The sequence below is a fragment of the Heliangelus exortis genome, chromosome 6 (assembly GCF_036169615.1).
Source record: "Heliangelus exortis chromosome 6, bHelExo1.hap1, whole genome shotgun sequence".
In the NCBI taxonomy this organism is placed as follows: Eukaryota; Metazoa; Chordata; class Aves; order Apodiformes; family Trochilidae; genus Heliangelus; species Heliangelus exortis.
Window position 1 is genome coordinate 30,850,006 of NC_092427.1, and position 18,579 is coordinate 30,868,584.

General features: G+C 39.9%; 1 protein-coding gene across 8 annotated transcripts in view; it reads left to right on the forward strand.

The window, feature by feature from the left end:
• Positions 1–18,579, forward strand: part of RBMS1 (RNA binding motif single stranded interacting protein 1) — a 144,118-nt gene that overhangs the window by 43,997 nt on the left and 81,542 nt on the right. Inside the window, exons 1-2 of one of the 8 annotated variants that reach the window (XM_071747543.1) lie at positions 8,491–8,706; positions 8,975–9,721. The exons of 3 other annotated variants lie outside the window; for them this stretch is intronic. In XM_071747543.1, the coding sequence (XP_071603644.1) occupies positions 9,689–9,721 (33 nt within the window). In that variant the 5' untranslated portion in view covers positions 8,491–8,706; positions 8,975–9,688. Of the gene's footprint in view, positions 1–8,490; positions 8,707–8,974; positions 9,722–18,579 lie in introns of those variants that run through there. 4 more of the 8 variants (XM_071747544.1, XM_071747541.1, XM_071747545.1 and 1 more) reach the window with 4 other exon arrangements.

Sequence of the window (18,579 nt, forward strand, 5' to 3'; positions counted from 1 at the left end):
GCATCCCTGAGCAGTCAAATGCACTCAATAAATCACAAAAGTGCAATGTAAGTGTTTTCATTCTGAGTGAAATCTGGGACCACTGGTAAAACACCCATTGATCAGGCCAGGATTTCATTCTAGGTTTTATCTTTGATTTACATGCATTGATACTGGTGAAAAGACTTGTGAAATACGGGTGTGCAGTATCTGATAGATAATTTGAATCCAACTCAAGATAATGTTGAAAACAACTTTAAGAATCTGTTTACCTAAATAAATATAAAACTTAATTATGATACAATGAAATATTTTCCCACGAGTATTTGAGCTGCTGCCAGCCCATGACACTTAGTATAGAACAATTAGTAAACAGCTTTATGAATTACTCCCTGAAATAAATTGTCCAAGTTATCTTGATTAATTTACTGATTACTGAACATAAATATTCAGATCATCTTTGAATTTAAAATTACAGGAACTGAAGTGATGACAGTGAAGACACAGACTCAGGGTAGCGATGAATTTTGTTGCTAGTTTGGCTCAGATCGGAATGGCAGAAAAACCTGTGTGCTGCTGATGGCTGCACAGGGTGTCAGCACATGGATTTGGTGTTCTGGTCCTGCTGTTCACCTGTCTGTGATGTGCCAGGTGCATCCTGTACTTTTGGGTATGGGATCCCATAGCTCTTCGAGGAAGGGCTGCATCACCAGGAGCTGCACCCTCATTTCAGCCCTGAGAACGGGCTCTGCGAGTTTTGGGTGATCACAAAACTTGGGTTGCCTCCCACTACAGATTCCGAGTGCTGTGCTGGAGGAGAACTGTCATTGCCATGGCTGCTGGGCTGGTGGCATTTATGAACAATGAATTTAGACAGGAGGAAGAATTTTCTTAGTCCAATGATGTATCTGTTTATCGTTTTGTTTTGTGTTCTGTTGCTGTGGTGTAGGTGCTACAAATGTAACAACTGCGCGATTTGAAAACACAGAGGGAGAGAGCTCGTATTTTTAGGGGAAAAAAGTGCCAGTTTATAACTTATTTAGCAAATTGAAGTGCATAATGCCTGTTGGAGATGTAAGCTACAGCAGGTTCCTCAGGAACAAGTCTATCAAGGTTTATGTGGATGCTTTTATTTTAAAGATATTGAAAATGAGATAAGATACAGACCCATTATTGAATGTTTGCTTGACTTCTGCCACATGATCCTGTTTCTTCCCTTACTACTCTAAATTAGGTCATTATAATCACATTGTGTATTATGAACAAATGTCTTTCTGTTTATACATGATTATAAAACAAACTTGGAGGGTAAAGGCTGTAATTTTGCAACAGATAAAATGTATATGTCTCTTTGAAATCCATATGGAAATCAGTTTCTCACACTCCAACTGAGGTGATGTAAATGACACCAGAGAGCCAGTACAGAGTTGTCAATGTGCTCAGGGGAGTTCAAGCACTGTAAAGACATTTGCAGGTCAAAAATGAGGTTAATTTAGAGGGATTTGTGTGAGGACATTAAAATCTGCAGTGCTTGTCAGCAGGTAGAGCTGTCAGTTCTTCACTTTACCACTAGTATTTGTCGAACAAACACAACAGGATTTCATTCCAGGGAAAGAAAGAAAAAAAAAAAAAAAAGAGAGAAAAAAAGAAAAAGGAAAGAGGAAAAAAAAAAAAAAAAAAGGAAAAAGGAAAAAAAGAAAAAAGAAAAAAGAAAGAAAAAAGAGAAGAAAAAAGAAAAATGAAAAAAAAAAAAGAAAAGAAAAAAAGGGAAAAAAAAGAGAAAAAAAAAAAAAAAAAAAGAAGCAAGAAGAGTCATCTTAGGACAACAACACTGTTTGGAAAGAGCTGTGTTTTCTGGCTTCATTCCAAGATATCCACACATATACACCTACTGCACACGATCCCCAGCCTGGCTTGTTGCTCCTGCCAGTGTGGCTGCTGTCAGCAGCAGAGGTTTGCAGAGCAGCATCTGGTCTGGGGTTTTTTTAGGTATTGTTAATCCCATAGCTTGAGTGTGCAAAGCTGGTTTTGCAGTAGTGTCAGTAACTCCATCTTTTTTTGCATATCATATTTTAAGCCACTTTTCCTCCCTTTTTCCTCTTTTTACATAATGAGCCATTTTGGATAGTGTGTGTTGCAATTCCAGCCTTCTCCTCATTGCTCTAGTACAAAATTTGCTTACAATGCAAATAAATAGTGAATGTTTCATTTGAGGCTTCCAAATATACCTACCCGGTAAGGGTCTGATTTTTTTTTTCCATAACTACAGAGCACTGACAGATCTGAGGCTATTTTGTAGACTTAGATTCCAAGAAAACAGCACACAAAAGAGTAAAATTTATGTCTGCCTGATTTTCTGTCAGACTTTCCACTCTAACCACTGTGCAATTATTTATCTTTTCAGTGTCATTAACTGTTCTCAATCTTTAAATATATTTTAATTGTAGGAGTAATTTGATTTATTTTCTTTCTTGTCTCTAGTAAAATAGTAAACATTCAAGTCTGGCCTACATGAAGCAAAATGTCATCCAAGAAAGTCCAGAAGACAGAACCCTACTTTAGAACCATAATTTTTGAGTTTTATAGAAAATATTTATGTATTTCCAAATTTTGCTTAATCCTTTATTAATATTTCTATTAAAAAGTAAATATGTAAAATATATAAAAAATCAAATAGCTGCATAGAATAATTTTTTGCTAGAAAGTATGTAGCAAATATTTCTGCTTTCTTCTTTTACTGTTCCATAAATTTATTCTATACTCAGTGTAAAGTTAAGGTCAAGAAAACGCGTTGAAACAGTGAGCTGTTCTTAGTAGTCTCACTTAAAATATAAATATGTTTTAATATAATGAGGAACAACTTCCTACATAGTTAATAACAAAGCAGAGAAAACATTAAGGCTTTGCCATTTCAGACAGGCTTTATTATTTTGTTATACAATAAATCTGGCAACTGTTTACAGACTTTTGACTACTTTATAGTCTCGAACAAGTGTCTGGCAGTATTATCAAGCTAATGAGAGAATTCAGATCTTTTAGAGTAATTTCAGTTAATTCCACAAGTCAAGATTGGATTTTGCCCTGTGTTTTAATTGCTGATTATGAGGAGCCTCCTTAAATTCCTGTTACATAGTAATCCTTTACTGTAATTCTGTTTCAGACTTGTGCTTCCCAGAATATACAGGGTATACTTAGGAAGGGGGTGTTTGACTGACAGTGGAAATACTTCTGTAAGGAAGTATTTCTTGATGGCTTTCAAAGAATAAATAATGCATTCCATGAAATAAAAACGCTGGTATGGCATTAACAAGAGATGGTATTGCTCTCCATGTTCATATTCTTAACACGTCATCAGTGAAGCAATGGTAACAATTGCTCATAATTGTGCAGTTTATAGTGTCCTTCCAAGAACCTTTAAAAAAGCATGGAAATAATGAAATGCAAGATAAAATGAATAGGAGGAGTCAGAACATGGCATGGGAGGTGCAAACCCAGTGGCCACAGCAGAGGCATTCTCTGTGCACTGAAGGGTGCAGAGGACTCTTCCACTCCACCCCCACCAAGAACTGCTGGATTTAAGGGGAAAAAAAGTCCCTAGTAGAGGTGATGGGAAAATCAGAAACAGGTTGGAGGATTCCCAGAGAAAACGAGCTGGTGGGTTCAAGTAAAAAGAAATCTGTTACAGTGACTGCACAGGTATTTTATAATGAGTATAATTTTTGTATTTTTTGTATTCAAATCTAGAATATAAGGAATTTGGTGTTTTGGTACCAATATTTGAAATGGTACAGCTGGAAATGATTTTTTATCTTCTCCTTTTTGTGGTAATCATCATAGAGATTCTTTTCTTACTGTTGAATATATTACCATAATTATTTTGAGGACAGCATTTTTAAATAATGGCTTCTTATTGTGTGTGCAGTACCTTGATCTTTAGTCAGTCTTATAATTCTTCAGTAGAATTCTTCAGTTATAGTTCTTTTTGGTCATAATTTTTTTTCTACAAAAAAGAAAACACAAAAGTTTTTATACAGAAAGTGTTTTGCATGTTTGTAGCATTACTGCATCCCATATCTACTGACCTTTCCTTCTCATATTTACTTAGCAAGATAGACATGCCTGATTACTTAGGCATATGTAGACTACTTAAATTAATAATAATAATTTTGATAATTATAATATTATTTATCTCCAAAAAAGTGTTCCATTTACTGAAGTTGAGTTTATTCTTTTGCCTGTTCTTTTCTTGCTTTCACTTCTGAGTAGATGAATTTAAGCCTAAAATTAAGAATTTGTTTCTATACAATACTTAGCTTCCCATACCCCTTTATTAACACTTTTCAGGAATTGCTTAATACCTCTCAAAGTTCATCCCTGCATACTGTTTCCTTGTCTTGCACAGGGTATTTCAAAGTATTTCTGCATTGTTGTGCCTCTTCTTCCTGCCTGCTCTGGTTTCTGTCATTTTGCATATGACAGATTGTGATGAGAGGATGGCTGCTCAAGCAAGTGAGTGTTGTGGTGGCAAAGTCGGTCTTCTAGGTCCCATCGAGGTGAGGAAATGAGGCATCCACAATCACTCCTCTCCACTAGGGGTGCTTCATGAGGCCATGAAGTGGCCAGGAGAGCTTGGCTGTGAGGACATTCAGGAGATCCAATCTGGATTTACAGGGTTTTGCAATAAATTAATAGTTTCCATTTGAAAGCAGAGCCAGGGCTAAGGGACAGTTTGTCCTACAGAGGCACTGAATGCACTGAGAGGAAATAAATACTTCAGTTGAATTTTGAGATAAATAAAGGAAGCTTCATATTTGATTTAGAACAGAAATGGTAAAGTAGCAGCTTAAATGTGGAGAACGGTTTTTAAAATAATGGCTTAGTTTTGTCAGTCTGATGTTTGTTAAGATTGACAAACATTACTGAAAAGATTCCTGAGGAATTCCAGTTGTCTCCAGGTTTTCAGATAAATCTTTCTGTATTAACCCAGTTTTTCTGCAAACCTAAATTTCTGAAACGTACATTAAAAAAAACCCTAACAAACCAAGAAAATCAGAACATGTAATTACAATGTTTTAGCTCCAAAATGCACCAGATCTGCTAAGCAAGTTTTGCTCATTTCTTTATAACCAACTCTGAGTAATTTGAAGATGCTCTGAACATAATTCATATAGACACTTAGATTCTCCCAGATCCTATTGTCACCTTTTTCCTTCAGGATCAAAATGAATTGCTCATTTATAACTGTATGCAGCAAAACGTCTGGCTACCTCAAAGTCTGTTCACACTTCTGTAACACAGTTAATAAAGTTATTGAGAATGTGATTTAAATTAGCACACCTGCATATATTTTATAGATTAGATGTCTCAGTTTTGGGTTTGCTAGATTAATAAGACTGAGAGTGTTCTTTGTGAATCACCCTTCTCGCATTCAAGAAAATATATAGGGGAACTGTTATCACTATCTTGAACAGATATATATGTTTCCAGTATGTGTACTGGGAAGTCCAGAGGATTATCTCAGCCTTATCAACTTAATCTCACATACAAGGTTTTACACAGAAATAATTTTGCCTGTATTGTTGGGTAAGAACAAACCAGCTTTTTCATGTGAGCATACGTTCTGGCTTGAAGGAACCTCAGGGGATCTCTACTTGAACCTCCAGCCCAAAGCAGTGAAGAGATCAGGTCAGTTGCTTAGGGCTGTACACAGTTTTGCCTTGAAAACCTTCAAGGATGGAGACCACATGGCCTCTTTGGGCAATGCCTGGCTGTCCCTTATGTCCAGTCAGAAACTCTTTCCTTTAACTTTAGGTTTGCTGTTCCCTTCCCTGCAGCCACACTGCTGTGAGGAGTCTGGTTCTGTGTTCTTGATAACCTCTTCATAGCAGCTATTCCCTCTTTGAGTCAAAAAATGGGGACCGATCACTCAGGCCTTTCAAAAATAACAGAAAATGTTGATAGGTAGATTAGCACCTAGGATAGGACATCGAGGTTTTCTTTCCAGAAAATTTTGTAATGTGTTTTTCTATAAAAACAATAAATACATAGATACCATTTGATTGTGATCTAGTAGGTCTTAACGGGATTATATTTGTTGTTGTGTGTTCTCCTAACATGTTAGGAAAGAGAGTAATGGTAACCAAGGGAAATGGGTCACATGCTTAATCTGAGAGAGGGAAGTCTGTGTGTGAAGCACGGGAAGCTGTGGGACATGTGGCAGCAGAGAGGGCAAGATAGCAATATTTTGAATGCTGCTTTGGAATATTCTTGAGTGCCTTCCCTGGTATGACAGTGACTGAGAATAGGCCCAATCGAGCATATAGTGTTTACATCCCTCCAGCCTCTTCCCTGGGGGATGTGGCAGGAAGAGGAGAAGGAAGGAAACAAGGGATGATTGATGGGTTTTGAAAAGCTTTTCCCTGCAAGGGGAAGGTGTGGTTATTCTACACATGTCCAGCTAACAAAGCCCTGCTGTAGGCATAGTGGATGAAAGCTTTGTCACCCCTTTGGTGGTCAGAACAGTGGAGAAAAATCTTGTTCCTATTTTTCATTTAGGAATACAGATTTAAGCAGGAAAAGTAGTCTACCACCACTACAGTTTATACTGCTTTAAGGCAGTGTTTCAGCATGAAATCAGTTTGTGTCATCTGTAACCATGGGGCTATAAGACCAGAGCACTGGTTGTCTGCTGCATGTAGTACATCTCAGGAGGGCATGGACACACAGCTATGTTCTGTCTAATTAAGTCACAGGTACATGAGCATATTAAGTTGATATGCTGCCAAAACAAGCAGTCATATCCACCCTCTCTCCCCAACCCATTTTTGTTCCCATACTACCTCCTCCATTATGCTGGCACAAGCCACATGCTGAACCAGACAAAAGAAATGATCTGAAAGAAAACTAACCTGATCAGAGGGGGTGGGGGGGAAGTTTAGAAATTTCACCCAGAATCAATTGCTGAACAATTGCTTTTTTCAGCAATGATGCCAGCTGGTGTTGTACAGTTGGCATGAGGCTACACTTTTAACCAGACCAGGGAGGATGACTTTATGCTAACTTGAAACTTCTGTCCTAACTTTATGCCAGCACTGGGATTACAAATGATCCTTGATCCATGGTGAAGTTTGGGTTCTACAGACAGATGGTACCTGATCTGTCATGAAGTCTGCTGGTACAGACTTTCTCCATCAAGCATTTTTCAACAGCAGTGGTTGCCACGTGGCTGCAGTGCTTTTCATCCAGTACTAGCAGCCCTTAAACTTATCGTATCAAGGCCAAACTGAATGAGGTCCATTTTAGGACTTGAAAGAGGAAAAAAAAAAAAAGGAGGAAAGTTATGCAGAATGTAATTCTGCCAAGCGATGGTGCTTTCTTACTGTCAGCTGTGCTCAGCTGGGTTCTGATCAGTGGCGACACTATTTTAAAAATATTCGTGAATATTTCCAGAGAACTGAGTAACTGAAGATTATGGCTTTTGTGGATCCTAGCATTATCAGATGACACTGTGTTACTTGGCTTTTCAGTTATGACTTACCTGGCAATTTTTTGTTTCTTCACAGCTGTTTCCCACTGTAACATTCGTGTTTGTGAGATTAGGGCCATGGTACTACCAGAAAGAGGAAGAGAAACAAAAAGGTGCCTGATGATGCATGTCAGTACCAGGTCTGCTGCAATGTTGTCAGCCAAAAACTCAATGGCTTTACAGAACTGTAACTCTGCACTTTTTAAAAAACTAGATTACCAGCAGCACTGGTTAATGTAAATGTAACAATGTAAACAACGCAGAGTAATAGCAGGTAAAGTTGGAAACCTCCTTTGTCCATGCATGCTAGTTTTGTTACCTAAGAACTGGAACATTTCCTAGGCCCAAATTTTGTGAGGAAAATTGCAATTTACCCCTGCTTCTCCAATATTGTTTTGAGACATTAATGAGGGGCTTTGGGCAGATGTTCTCTCCCCTTCCGCATCTCTAATCCAGAAAAATTTGAGAATTAAAACCTGCGATATTTATTGCACTCAGAGCCATCATCCCAGCACCTGGGTTGTGACACAAAATCGTCTCTCTCCGCAGAAGCCGGGGAATTGCGGAGTGTCCTGAGCCACCCCGCGGCAGAATATGCGGCACGCTGAGCCAGGCGCAAAACGCCAATATCCAACCCGACCCAACCCAACCCAACCCGCTTAGGCGCAACCATTGCGCGCCGCAGGGGCACCCGCAGCTTCGCTCCGCGCCTCCTCGGGTGCCGCGCCCCGCGCAGCAGAGGGGCGGGTCTCGGGCGCCGTGCCCGTTCCGCGCTTCCCCGCCGCCATTCGGCGCTGCCTCGCTGGCTCATTCCCTCCCTCCTCCCCTCCCTTCCTCCCTCTCTCTTTCTGGGCGGTGGTTGAGGCCGGCGGGAGGTGGGATCGCCTGGGCTGGGCTGGGGAAGCCGGCGGCGGGTAATGAGAGCCCGTTGATGGCAGGCTGGGCGGCCGCGGAGGGGTAGGGTCGGCGCGGAGCGGAGCAGGGCGGAGCGGGGGGCCGGGGTGGGGGGGGAACGAAGAGCCGCAGCCGGCGGGGAAGGCACGGAGGCGGGGAGCGCCTTGCAGCCCCGCCGCGCCGCAGCCCGGCGGCCGCCAAAGTTGCTCCCCATCCCGAAGGGGAGCCGGGGGTCAGGCGGGGCGATGATCTTCCCCAACAGCAACAGCAGCGCGGCGGGCAGCAGCCGGACCCCGTATCGGAAGCAGGTAAGAGCGGAGGAGGGGAGTGTTGTGGCTCCCTCCCCCCCGTCCACGCTTTCCCCCCACATTCCCCTCGAGGGGCTGGGGGAGGAGTGGGGAGTGGTGGCGACTTGCGTGAGTTGCAACTTGTAGCCTGTTCGCTTCTCGAGAGCTGGGAAATACAAAGACAAGCTAGGTTTTTTCTTTTTCCTTTTTTTTTTTTTTTTTTTTTCTTTTCTTTTTTTTTTTTTTTTTTCTTCTTTATCCTTCCCCCCCTTTCTCTTTCCCTTACAAGCTGCTCTGTGACCTTGCCGAATACCCGGGCGACCGCCGCCGGGTGACCTTAGCGGCCCGCCGGGCTGTGCGGGGCGGTGCGGGGTGTGCAGCGGCCGAGGGCCGAGCGCCAACCGGGCCCTGCTGAGCTCGGCAACAAGTTAAAAAGGAGTCAGTGTTGCAACACGGGCAGCACAGCCAAACTCCGAGCTGGATGTTTTTCGCTCGGCGTGAAATGAGCGAAGGATCGCGGCACTTTTATTTCTTTGCAACTACCCTCCAAAAGTCCTCCGCCGTGCGGCAGGCTTGCCGCTTCTCCCCCCCCTTGAAGTGCACAAGGGAAATCCTGTGACATTTTATGGGCAGACAGATCGCTCTGATAAGTTCGGAGCTCTCGCGTCTATGGAACGGGACTAAAAGAGGTATTTCTTTGTTTGTTTAGTCGGTGGAAATAAAATAGTTGAAAGAAGTGGGTTACAACCTTGCTGGGCCTTCTCCTCTTTGCGTGTTTTAATCTACTTTCCCTCCTCCCCCGTCTTCCCGCCCCCGAAAAAACAAACAAAAAATACCTTAATATTGAATTATTTAGCACAAAGAGTGTTATTTTTCACGGAGTGTCTGATGTTAAAAAAAATCAAAATCGTAGTTTTTAACTCATTAGGAAGTGTGCCGCGTGTTTGTGTGCCAGAGGGTAAATGGAGTAGAGGTCACTGACAAGCTCCTGGCTTGACAAAGCATGCCAGAAATACTATGGCAGGCATCTTTCCAGGTAAGGAAGAATCCTTCCCTGTCTGCTGCTCTTAGCTGAAACAAGTGATTTGACGGGTTCAGTTAATGATACCGGAGGAGTTGTCCTATTTTGCTCGGGATCAGAATTCATTATGGGTAGAATTAGCAGATTTGATCTCCGTGCTGTGCACAGTGAAGGGTTACATAGAAATAATGGGGAAATGGGCTTTGAAATTTTGAACTCTCAGTGCATTGTTGGGATGGTGTGTTATCTGCATGGCTAACTTGTGTGACAGTGAAAGTTAAGTCTCTTGTACTTTCTTGAAGCTTAAAAATGGCTATTTATCCTCCCTGCCTCCTCCCTCCCCCTTATTTTATAGAAATACCTTTTCGATAAGAATCACTGGTGTGTTATCTCAGCAGCACTCCGCAGATGCTGCTTAAGAGTGCATGAAGTTATCTCTGTATCTTGTACTCGAAGTGTTCAAGTCCATACATAATAAAACATGCTTATTGTGTGTGCTGGTTTTGGTTTGTTTTTAATAAATGCCCTGGATACGCCCACACTGATGATCTTGTCTGATGCTCCCGCATACTTTGTAAATGAAGCCAATTTATTAAATACTATGTTCTTACTCTACCTGAAAGGACCATTAATTATGGAAGGCCCCTCGGGCCTGCAGTGTTTGTTGGGTGCTGTGCAGGGTATCGGCAGGAGGGGAGGGCAGAGAGGGCCAGCCCGGGTGCTGGCAGAGCTGTGTTGTGCGTGTGGATGTGAGTTGGCCTGCTGGTCTGGAGCAGGCTGATAAGATGCTCTTCTTTTCACAGCGTACTCCTTAGATTCAAAGAGCTAAAAGGGTCGAGTGAATCAGAAAAACAAACAGACCCTTTTTTTCCCCAGTAAGCAGAGAAAGAAATGAATGCAGGGGTATTATGTGGGCTTAAGACCCTGAGTACTAAAGGTTTCTTTTGTTAGTGTGTAGCCATTCTCTGCTCAAACACTTCCTACCTAAAGAACTAAGACCTGTGCCTTTTTTCATTGAAGTCCACAGAAAACTCCTATTAACTTCATTCATGTCGACTAAGGTCCTTTAGAGATTGACTTTCTGATTTCCCTTTCACTCAGGCTTCACCTGCAGGGGTAATCTGATGTCAAACAATGCTGCAGAGTGTTATGAGCCTAATTTTTCAGCTCTTGATAATTAAGAATAGTCCAGATTGCCTCTGCATGCTCTGTGTAACCCACACAATTGAATTATAATTGTGCTTTAGTCTGAGACTCTAGGTACTGTTAATGTGGGAAAAGTAGTCTCTCATCATCTCTAGAAGGAGAAATTGGATTTCCTATGCTAACAGCAGGTAGTATATGAAGCTGAAAAAAAATTAATTTAAAAATGAAACTAAAATATTTTGAGTAGCTTGTATGTCTCTTAGTATTGCAACATGTGATATTAGAATTGTGTTAGAGCACTTCAGTGTTAGCATTTTCCCGTTTCATTTTTAAGAGTTTGTAACAGAGTCAGGTGAAAAGACGAGTCATTTACTGGTAAAAAGCTCAGTGATACTATCTTTTATTTTTAAGATTGTAACGTACTGTGAAATTCTGCCTTTGTTGAAACATCGACAAAATACCATCTAGCTACAGTAGTCCAGAGTTTCACCCATGTTGGCTTTTTGTTTTCTCAGTGAACTGTTCTGTTTTATAAACGAATCTGTGCTTATAGTATTATGCTTGTTATCTGCTGTATCTATTTCAGTATGTAATGCAGGCATGTAGGAGCCAGTCGACATCCTCATTTTCAGGTCAGATTTGATTGGGTGGTGCCTGATTTTTTTCTCTCTTTTGGAGTACTTGTAGGAATGCTAAAATATGGTCTCTGAAGTTGTATTTTCAAAAGGATTTTATGCTTTATGGGCAGACAAGTATGTTAAAAATACTCCCACCAGGCTTAAAAGTTAGACATTGCTTAAATGAGTGACAAGTCAACTGTGAATTAGCTTGAAATAAAGATTCAGGTCTACTTAAAGAAATAAAGCCATACAGAATCTGCAGTAATAACCTATGACAATACTCGTGGCCATGCATCCTATCTGAAAAAAGGTAGGCGTAATATTTTTACTAACAAGGTAACCCGAGATATGCGAAGAATGCCCATGTGTTCATCTGTAAGGCGAAGGAAACAAAATGACACACAATATCCTGCTTAATGTAAGCTTTCTTAGCTCTCAGTTTACGTGAATGTGATGGTTTTCTGTCCCTCCTCCCACTTTTGCTATTCTCATGTGAATTGGGAGGCCCTCCTCTGAAGTAAATATTTCTACATTCTGTAAAATTATCATAAATGGAAAATTACGCTTTCTCCTGCCATCTGCTCCTTGAATCTACAGAGCTAGTGCAGCTATTTGATTAGGGATTTTAAATCGCTTTCTACAGGGAGGTTTCTCTGCTCTCAGGTTTCTTGAAGAGGAAGCCAGAGGCAGCTCTGACGCCTGGGATGGAGCCCAGTGTGAGGTCCCACCTACCACAGCCTGGGTGCTCAGGAAGCCCAGTGTGTCTTTGCTTTTTAACAGCTTTGCCCTGTAACAGTGGTTCTTGTTACCTTTTGGTGAGTGTAATGTTTATCTCTCCAGTGTAAGGAGATTTACATAGTTCGCTGCTTTCAAGCAGATTAACTGGGCGTAGTTGCACGTGAGGAATTTAACACTGATTTGGTGTTTGGCCTCTGTAAGGAGAGACATACAAAGGTTTTGATTTTTATTAATCTTTTCATGCAGCTCTATTGACATCAAATGCTGTGTTGCAGGTTGGGTTTTGTTAGTTGAAGACTGAGATGGGTTTCCAATGATTGTTAAATGAAGAAAAAAAAAAAAAAAGCTAAAAAAGGCTAGAAATGCAGATTAGCTTTCCTACTGTCTACTGGTTCAATGAATCAAGAAGTTACACCTGTAATCCAATTTTATTATTTTACAGTTGGCACTGTGTATGGTGTCTGTGTGTGAGGGAAGGAACCTCATTAAACTTGCCAGACCTGAGCATGGTTATAACTTAAAACATGCAACTCCACAGAGCAGTCTGTGACCAGACCCATTTGATGTAACACCTCTTATCTGTATCCATCTGTACACATGGCACTGTGGGGGGAGGCTGAGGAACCTAAGCATTGACAGATATCTTTGGTTATCTAAATAAATGGGATTAGTTTATTTGTTTCTGATCAGAACTATAAGAATTATGTAATTTTGTGTCATTGGCCTGGGCTGCCAGAATCTATTTCCTTTTGCATTGTATACTATGTTCAAAGGGTCTGCCTGGGTTTAGCAAGGCTCCATTGTTGAGCGTTAAGTACCAGCTATTTTGAATTTTTAAGTGCATCTGTAAGATTGTTTATGAAGTTCTGCTTTTTTTCTCAAGGGAGCAAAACTGTTCAGTCAGTGGATTTCTATACTTCTAACACAAACTTGAATGGAAGAAATAAAAGGAAGCAGCTTATCTTTTCAGGCATGATGTTATAGATGATGAAAAAGAATATGGTCGTCTTATCCGTATTTAGCGATTTGAAGTTTTTCTTCAGTATTTCTAATATGTTGAACAATATATTTTTATCTCTTTGGATGTGTTATTGTTTAAAGTATGTATCTTTTCTATTAAGATACACATGGAAGGGAAAAATAAGTGTGTGTCTTGAAAATTGGCTCTTTTGTTTTGGTTTCACTGAAACTTCCAACTGTTGGAAAAAGTTTTGCTTGAGTTAACACATTTCAGAAGAGTTAGATCCTTTAAACTAGGATTACTGACAGGGAGGAGAGGGGAAGGAAGGGAGGGGAAAATCCTTTCCTGAGAGCTTGAGATGGCTCCTAAAACATCCGCACAGTGCTGCAACCAAGGAAATAAAAATAATGTTTGTTTGACATGATAGATGCTTCAGTCTGCATTTTTTTTTTTTTAAATCTTTAAAGTCTTCATGAAAATGAATCTTTGCTCGTTGCATGAGATGGTTTATAACAAAAGAAGTCAGTGGAGAATAAGAACTTTTTTTACTGGCTTTCCCTTGAGGCTCTGTTTCCGGCTTCTTATGAATGTTTTTCTCTGTTCCTGCAGCAGATTATTTTAAAAACATCTTACTTGTGGGACACTGTGAAGACTTACACGACTGTGGTTCTAATGGAGAGGAGCATATCAGTGTTTTGGTCTTGGATGAAATGTGTTGGGCAGAAGTTTTCTAGAAAGCCAGCAGAACCACATTTAAGTGCTCTCAGAATCCTTGTTGAAATAATTGTTAGTTATTTTGCATGCATTTCAGAACTGCAGTGTAGTGTGGTAATTATAACAGCTCTGCAGAAGCCACTGTATTTGCAGCTTCGTGCTGCAACAGGAAAAGGAAGGGATGAATTTCAAATAGAGGAGAAACACGAGGGGGGAAACCATGGGTTAGATAAGCACAAGCATCCTAACCCATCAGCTTAGGAACATACACTCAACAAAAAATCATGTGCTTGTAGGGACTGGCTGCTGTGATTAGCACAGGTTTAGTTCTGTTTTCCTCAAGAGATTGCAGTTTAAGCACTGTAGCTGCAGCTTTGTATTGACACACAAAGTAGTTTTAAACTGCAGTTGAAGTAATTGAATGGTGGTGAAGGATTGCTTTGAACAGATTTAAGATGAACTAGGTTCATGTCTGTTTGAATTAGTGTACTTGTAGCAGTTTAAACTTAGTAACATTTATTACAGTTTAAATAGATTTTTAATAATAAAACTTTATACCGGTTTTAAGGCCCAACTATTACAATAATATGCTCTGGCTTAAAAATATCTAACAAATGTTTTGAAGTGTTGGAAGCTCTTCAAAACAGGAATGTAGTTACAAATCTTCAGAACTCTCTCTTGCATTTGTGACATGAGGATATATCTCTGTGGTCTGTTGCAAAATAAGAGCTGATAATTATAGATATGTGCAAATATATAATAGTATAATACATAAGAATACCTTTTGGTTCATATGTTTTCATAAAGGCAGTGTTGTTCATTTAACCATAATAGTTTAAAAAATCAGTGGTGTCTTATTTGTTTATAGTATACTGCTTTAGAAAAATGATGTGTCAAATGGAGTGGGTGTTTTGATTTTACTTACTTTGTTGGTAGAACTGTAGAACTTTGTGAGATTGCAGTGGAAACAAATAATGCATTGTCTGGGGACACTCACTGGGGCTTCATTTTCCTTGGTTCCTTGGTTGAAGAACAGCAGAAAAAGAGCAGGGCAAGGTAAAGATTGAACCCGGTGGTAGTTTGACATCTACCTGTTTGTGAAATTAAATTTACAGCATTTTAAATTTACAGCATTTACAGCAACTAAATATATGAAACTTTATTTTACTATTGATTCTATTTCTTGACAATATTTCTTATTTGCAGTGGCACTTTCACAAATTATTCTAAGCGTTTGTTTTTTTTTTTTTTTTTTCAGTTTCTCTTCTTAGATGAGGAGAGGATTTATTTCTTTCCTTGCCTTCTATTGTTTGCTGTTATTTTATATCTGAACCTCTTCTACCATGTGGTGCTTTGCTTGAAGAAAGTGGAAACATGACTCCTTAGGTTAACTACAGCTCATATACTCTGTTGTCTGGGTTCTCTAGCACCACAGTGCTAGGATTCCATCCTTTACGATATCTGAGGTATGTGTGTGGCACTTTCATTTTTAGTGTGTTTGGGGAGTGAAATCCAGGATTCAGGTGTGAGTTGGGTAACTTTTACAGGGAGCTTTTCTCAGGTTTGTTAATCACTTCAGGGCACTTCTTTCATATCTGAGGTGTTACCAGCTTCCAGGAAGGCTGCTGCCTCTTAGTGGAGGAGTATCCAGATATATTTGACAATCTGAAGCAATGTTGCTAAGTACTTGACTCCTCTAAGATGATTCAGAATCCTTGTTTAGGGTATGTCTGATCCATAGGAACATTATCAGTTTGTGCTTATGCTATTCCAACAATATGAAATTACTCAAAGCACCAGGCAGGAGAGGGTACAGTCAAACGCAGAACCTTGTTTAAAAATCCATGAAAAAAACCCATAAAGTTCTTAAAACTTAGGAATGAAAAACACCCAAACAACAAAATAGTGGTAAGGGAACTGAAAGTTTCATTTACCTTGTGTAGAGCCCTATGACAGATGACCCCCAGTGTTCCCTGGCAGACTGGTTATTGTGTAACTCGGTTGCCTCAGGTTCTGTTCAGAGACTCTGATTTAAGGCTCTGTGTTTCCTTTTAGACAACCCATATGAAGTTTAAGGGTTAGAGTTTGTCTTTATTTTTTAAGTTAAGTCAGTGATGCCTCTTTCACCAGACCATAGATTGTTTTTTTCCTGATTTGGAGGTAGTAACATCTCTTGGGCATTGCTTGGTGCAATGGAGCCTGTCCAGGCTTTGGAGTGCCCTTCAGCTAAGTACTGTAGGTGTGTTGCAAAGAAGATTTCATGCTATGATGGATGGATTTCAAGTCTTGTGGTGTTTTTTTTCTCTTCTACCTATATGTATACTTTGCTAATAATGCTTTAAACAGTTGTGTAGCAGACTTTTCTCCAGGCTACTAGTGGAGTAGGAGAGTTGCTGTTGTTCCAGCTGCTGCAGGTGACTGGCAGCTGTGTAGCCTGTGTGCCCATCTTTAAGGATGGCCATGGTAACCCATTTTGAACCATTCTTATTGTTACATGCATGCATTTGTTTTTCTGGCTTAGCTTAGCTATTCACTTAGCTAAAGTTTTAAATAACGTTTTAAAACATGAAACTCTTAAAAGTATGTAAAGTAACATACAGTAATTTTTTTGTTAACTTGGCCCACTGTGTCTGTGCTGTGGGACAGAAGGGACAGAGCAGGCGTGCCATGCTTCTGTCACCAGAACCAGAACCATGCCTCATGCACCAGATGCCTCTGGCTTCAGCAGAGATGGGCACAAAGTTCTACAGATTTCTGTTCAGCATGAAAATAACCATCAGCAGGATGAGAACCTTTGAAGTGTTTAGTGGTCTGTCTTCCAGATGAGTTCAGGAAGAGTTCAGAAAATGTAGCTCTGAATTTTAAGACTCTTGCTTATGCCAGTGCATATTTACATACCCAGTGGTGCCAGTGCCTGTGGTGAGACTACTGACATGAGTAAATGCTTATGGAGACAGAGAACCAGAAGACTTTTGAATTATCCCAATGAGAAACCTGAGATGAATAGTTGGTATATCCTGGGGACTGACATTGAACAGAATCAAATGGTATTTAAATTGCTTTGACAATATTCCATCCAGTCTGCTTGGCTTACATGCTCTTCATTACACTAATACTTGTGCTTCTTTAAAAATACCTTAGAATAATTTGGGAAAACATGCAAACTAGGTATTAAATACAACTGCTTGGGTCTTAAGCCTTGAAATGGTCACAGGTTTTGCATTTTCTTCAGCATTCCAGGGTTGTAGCTCTGGATGCTACTTATGAGAAACTTACCAAACCTGGAGTTTTAGAAAAACATGTCTGTGGTGTTTAACTTAAACAAAAAGGTAACTGTTCCTCCATTACCATAGGGCAACAATCCTTCCAATGTGTATGTATGCATGTAAATATTACAGAATTAGGGACAATTTTTGAAAGGAGAAAACCATCAGTATCCTGCAGTATTGAGGAGCTATAGAGCATGTTTGAAAACTTGGGTAATATTTGGGGTGAAGAATACCAAGATGTAATTCACTGTGTAGAATTTCAGTTGTTTAAAGTTGCTGGTGAAATTTGGGGCACACCATGGCACCAACAGAAGCACACAGTGGTTTTTTAGTTGTCTGAAGTGCCCTAAGAGCTGCCTCTGTTTCCACAGTCCTATGGAGGTTAATGCAAGATGGAAACGGTTAGGGAAGTCATTCATGGTTTCAGCATTATGTTGATATTTTAATTGCTACAGTGACAAAATCAGGTTAACTTTTGAACCAGACTTTGTCAGATTGCCAACAAACATACTGCTCTTAGATCTCTCAGGTGTGGAGTTTTGTGGTCTTGGGAAAGTCTCTAAGGGCTGAAGACTGGCATAGTCATTAGAAAAGGCATATTGCATTTTCATTCTATACATCTTGGGAATTCCCTGCACAGTATCTCGTGACCATTTCTTGCTTTCTGTTTTAAAGTTTCACTTGCAACTTAATTGTGGTTGTAGTGTTATTGATGTATGGTTTTGCATTTCAATGTGTAAGGTAATATAATGAAAGGTCTAGCTTATCTGTTTTATCCTTCTATGTAAAGACATTTTTTTGCTGTGACACTTGTACAGTGAACGTCTTTCAAAATTACTGAATCCTCAGAGCTGGTTTCCATCTCCACCTTCTTCCTGCCTTGAAATTAGTTCTGTGTTGAGTCATTGTCTCGGGTGATAATAAAAGCCCCAAGTCAGCCACACCTATGAAGTTTATTTAAGGACACTATGGGGGTTAAGATGGTGAAATGAACTTCAAATTGTGCTGGCAATGATATTTTGGATAATCCTATTTAAATAGTTTAGGTTTAGCTCTTCAAAAGCTAGTTAGTTCTTAATAATAGTTTCCTACCTCCTGCAGATTTTGCCCTAAAATACAGTAATGTCTGGAAGTGGGTCAGATATTACAGCAATTAGGACTGAATATCTTAAAAGTATATGCGTATACACACATATAAACACATGTATGTAGAGGTATGTGTATAAGTATTCTTTGAAGGTCAGTAAAGAGCATATTATCCAGAACGATAAAACTTCTTTTTCAAATTCATGTAATTTACTGTATGAGTACTTTCTTCACAATCTATGGGAATGTTCATGCAAATACTGGTATTGATGTTGCCAGATTAGAAACAATAATAGGGTTCATTATGGCAAGAAACTCAACTGTTGAAGCTATCTGTTA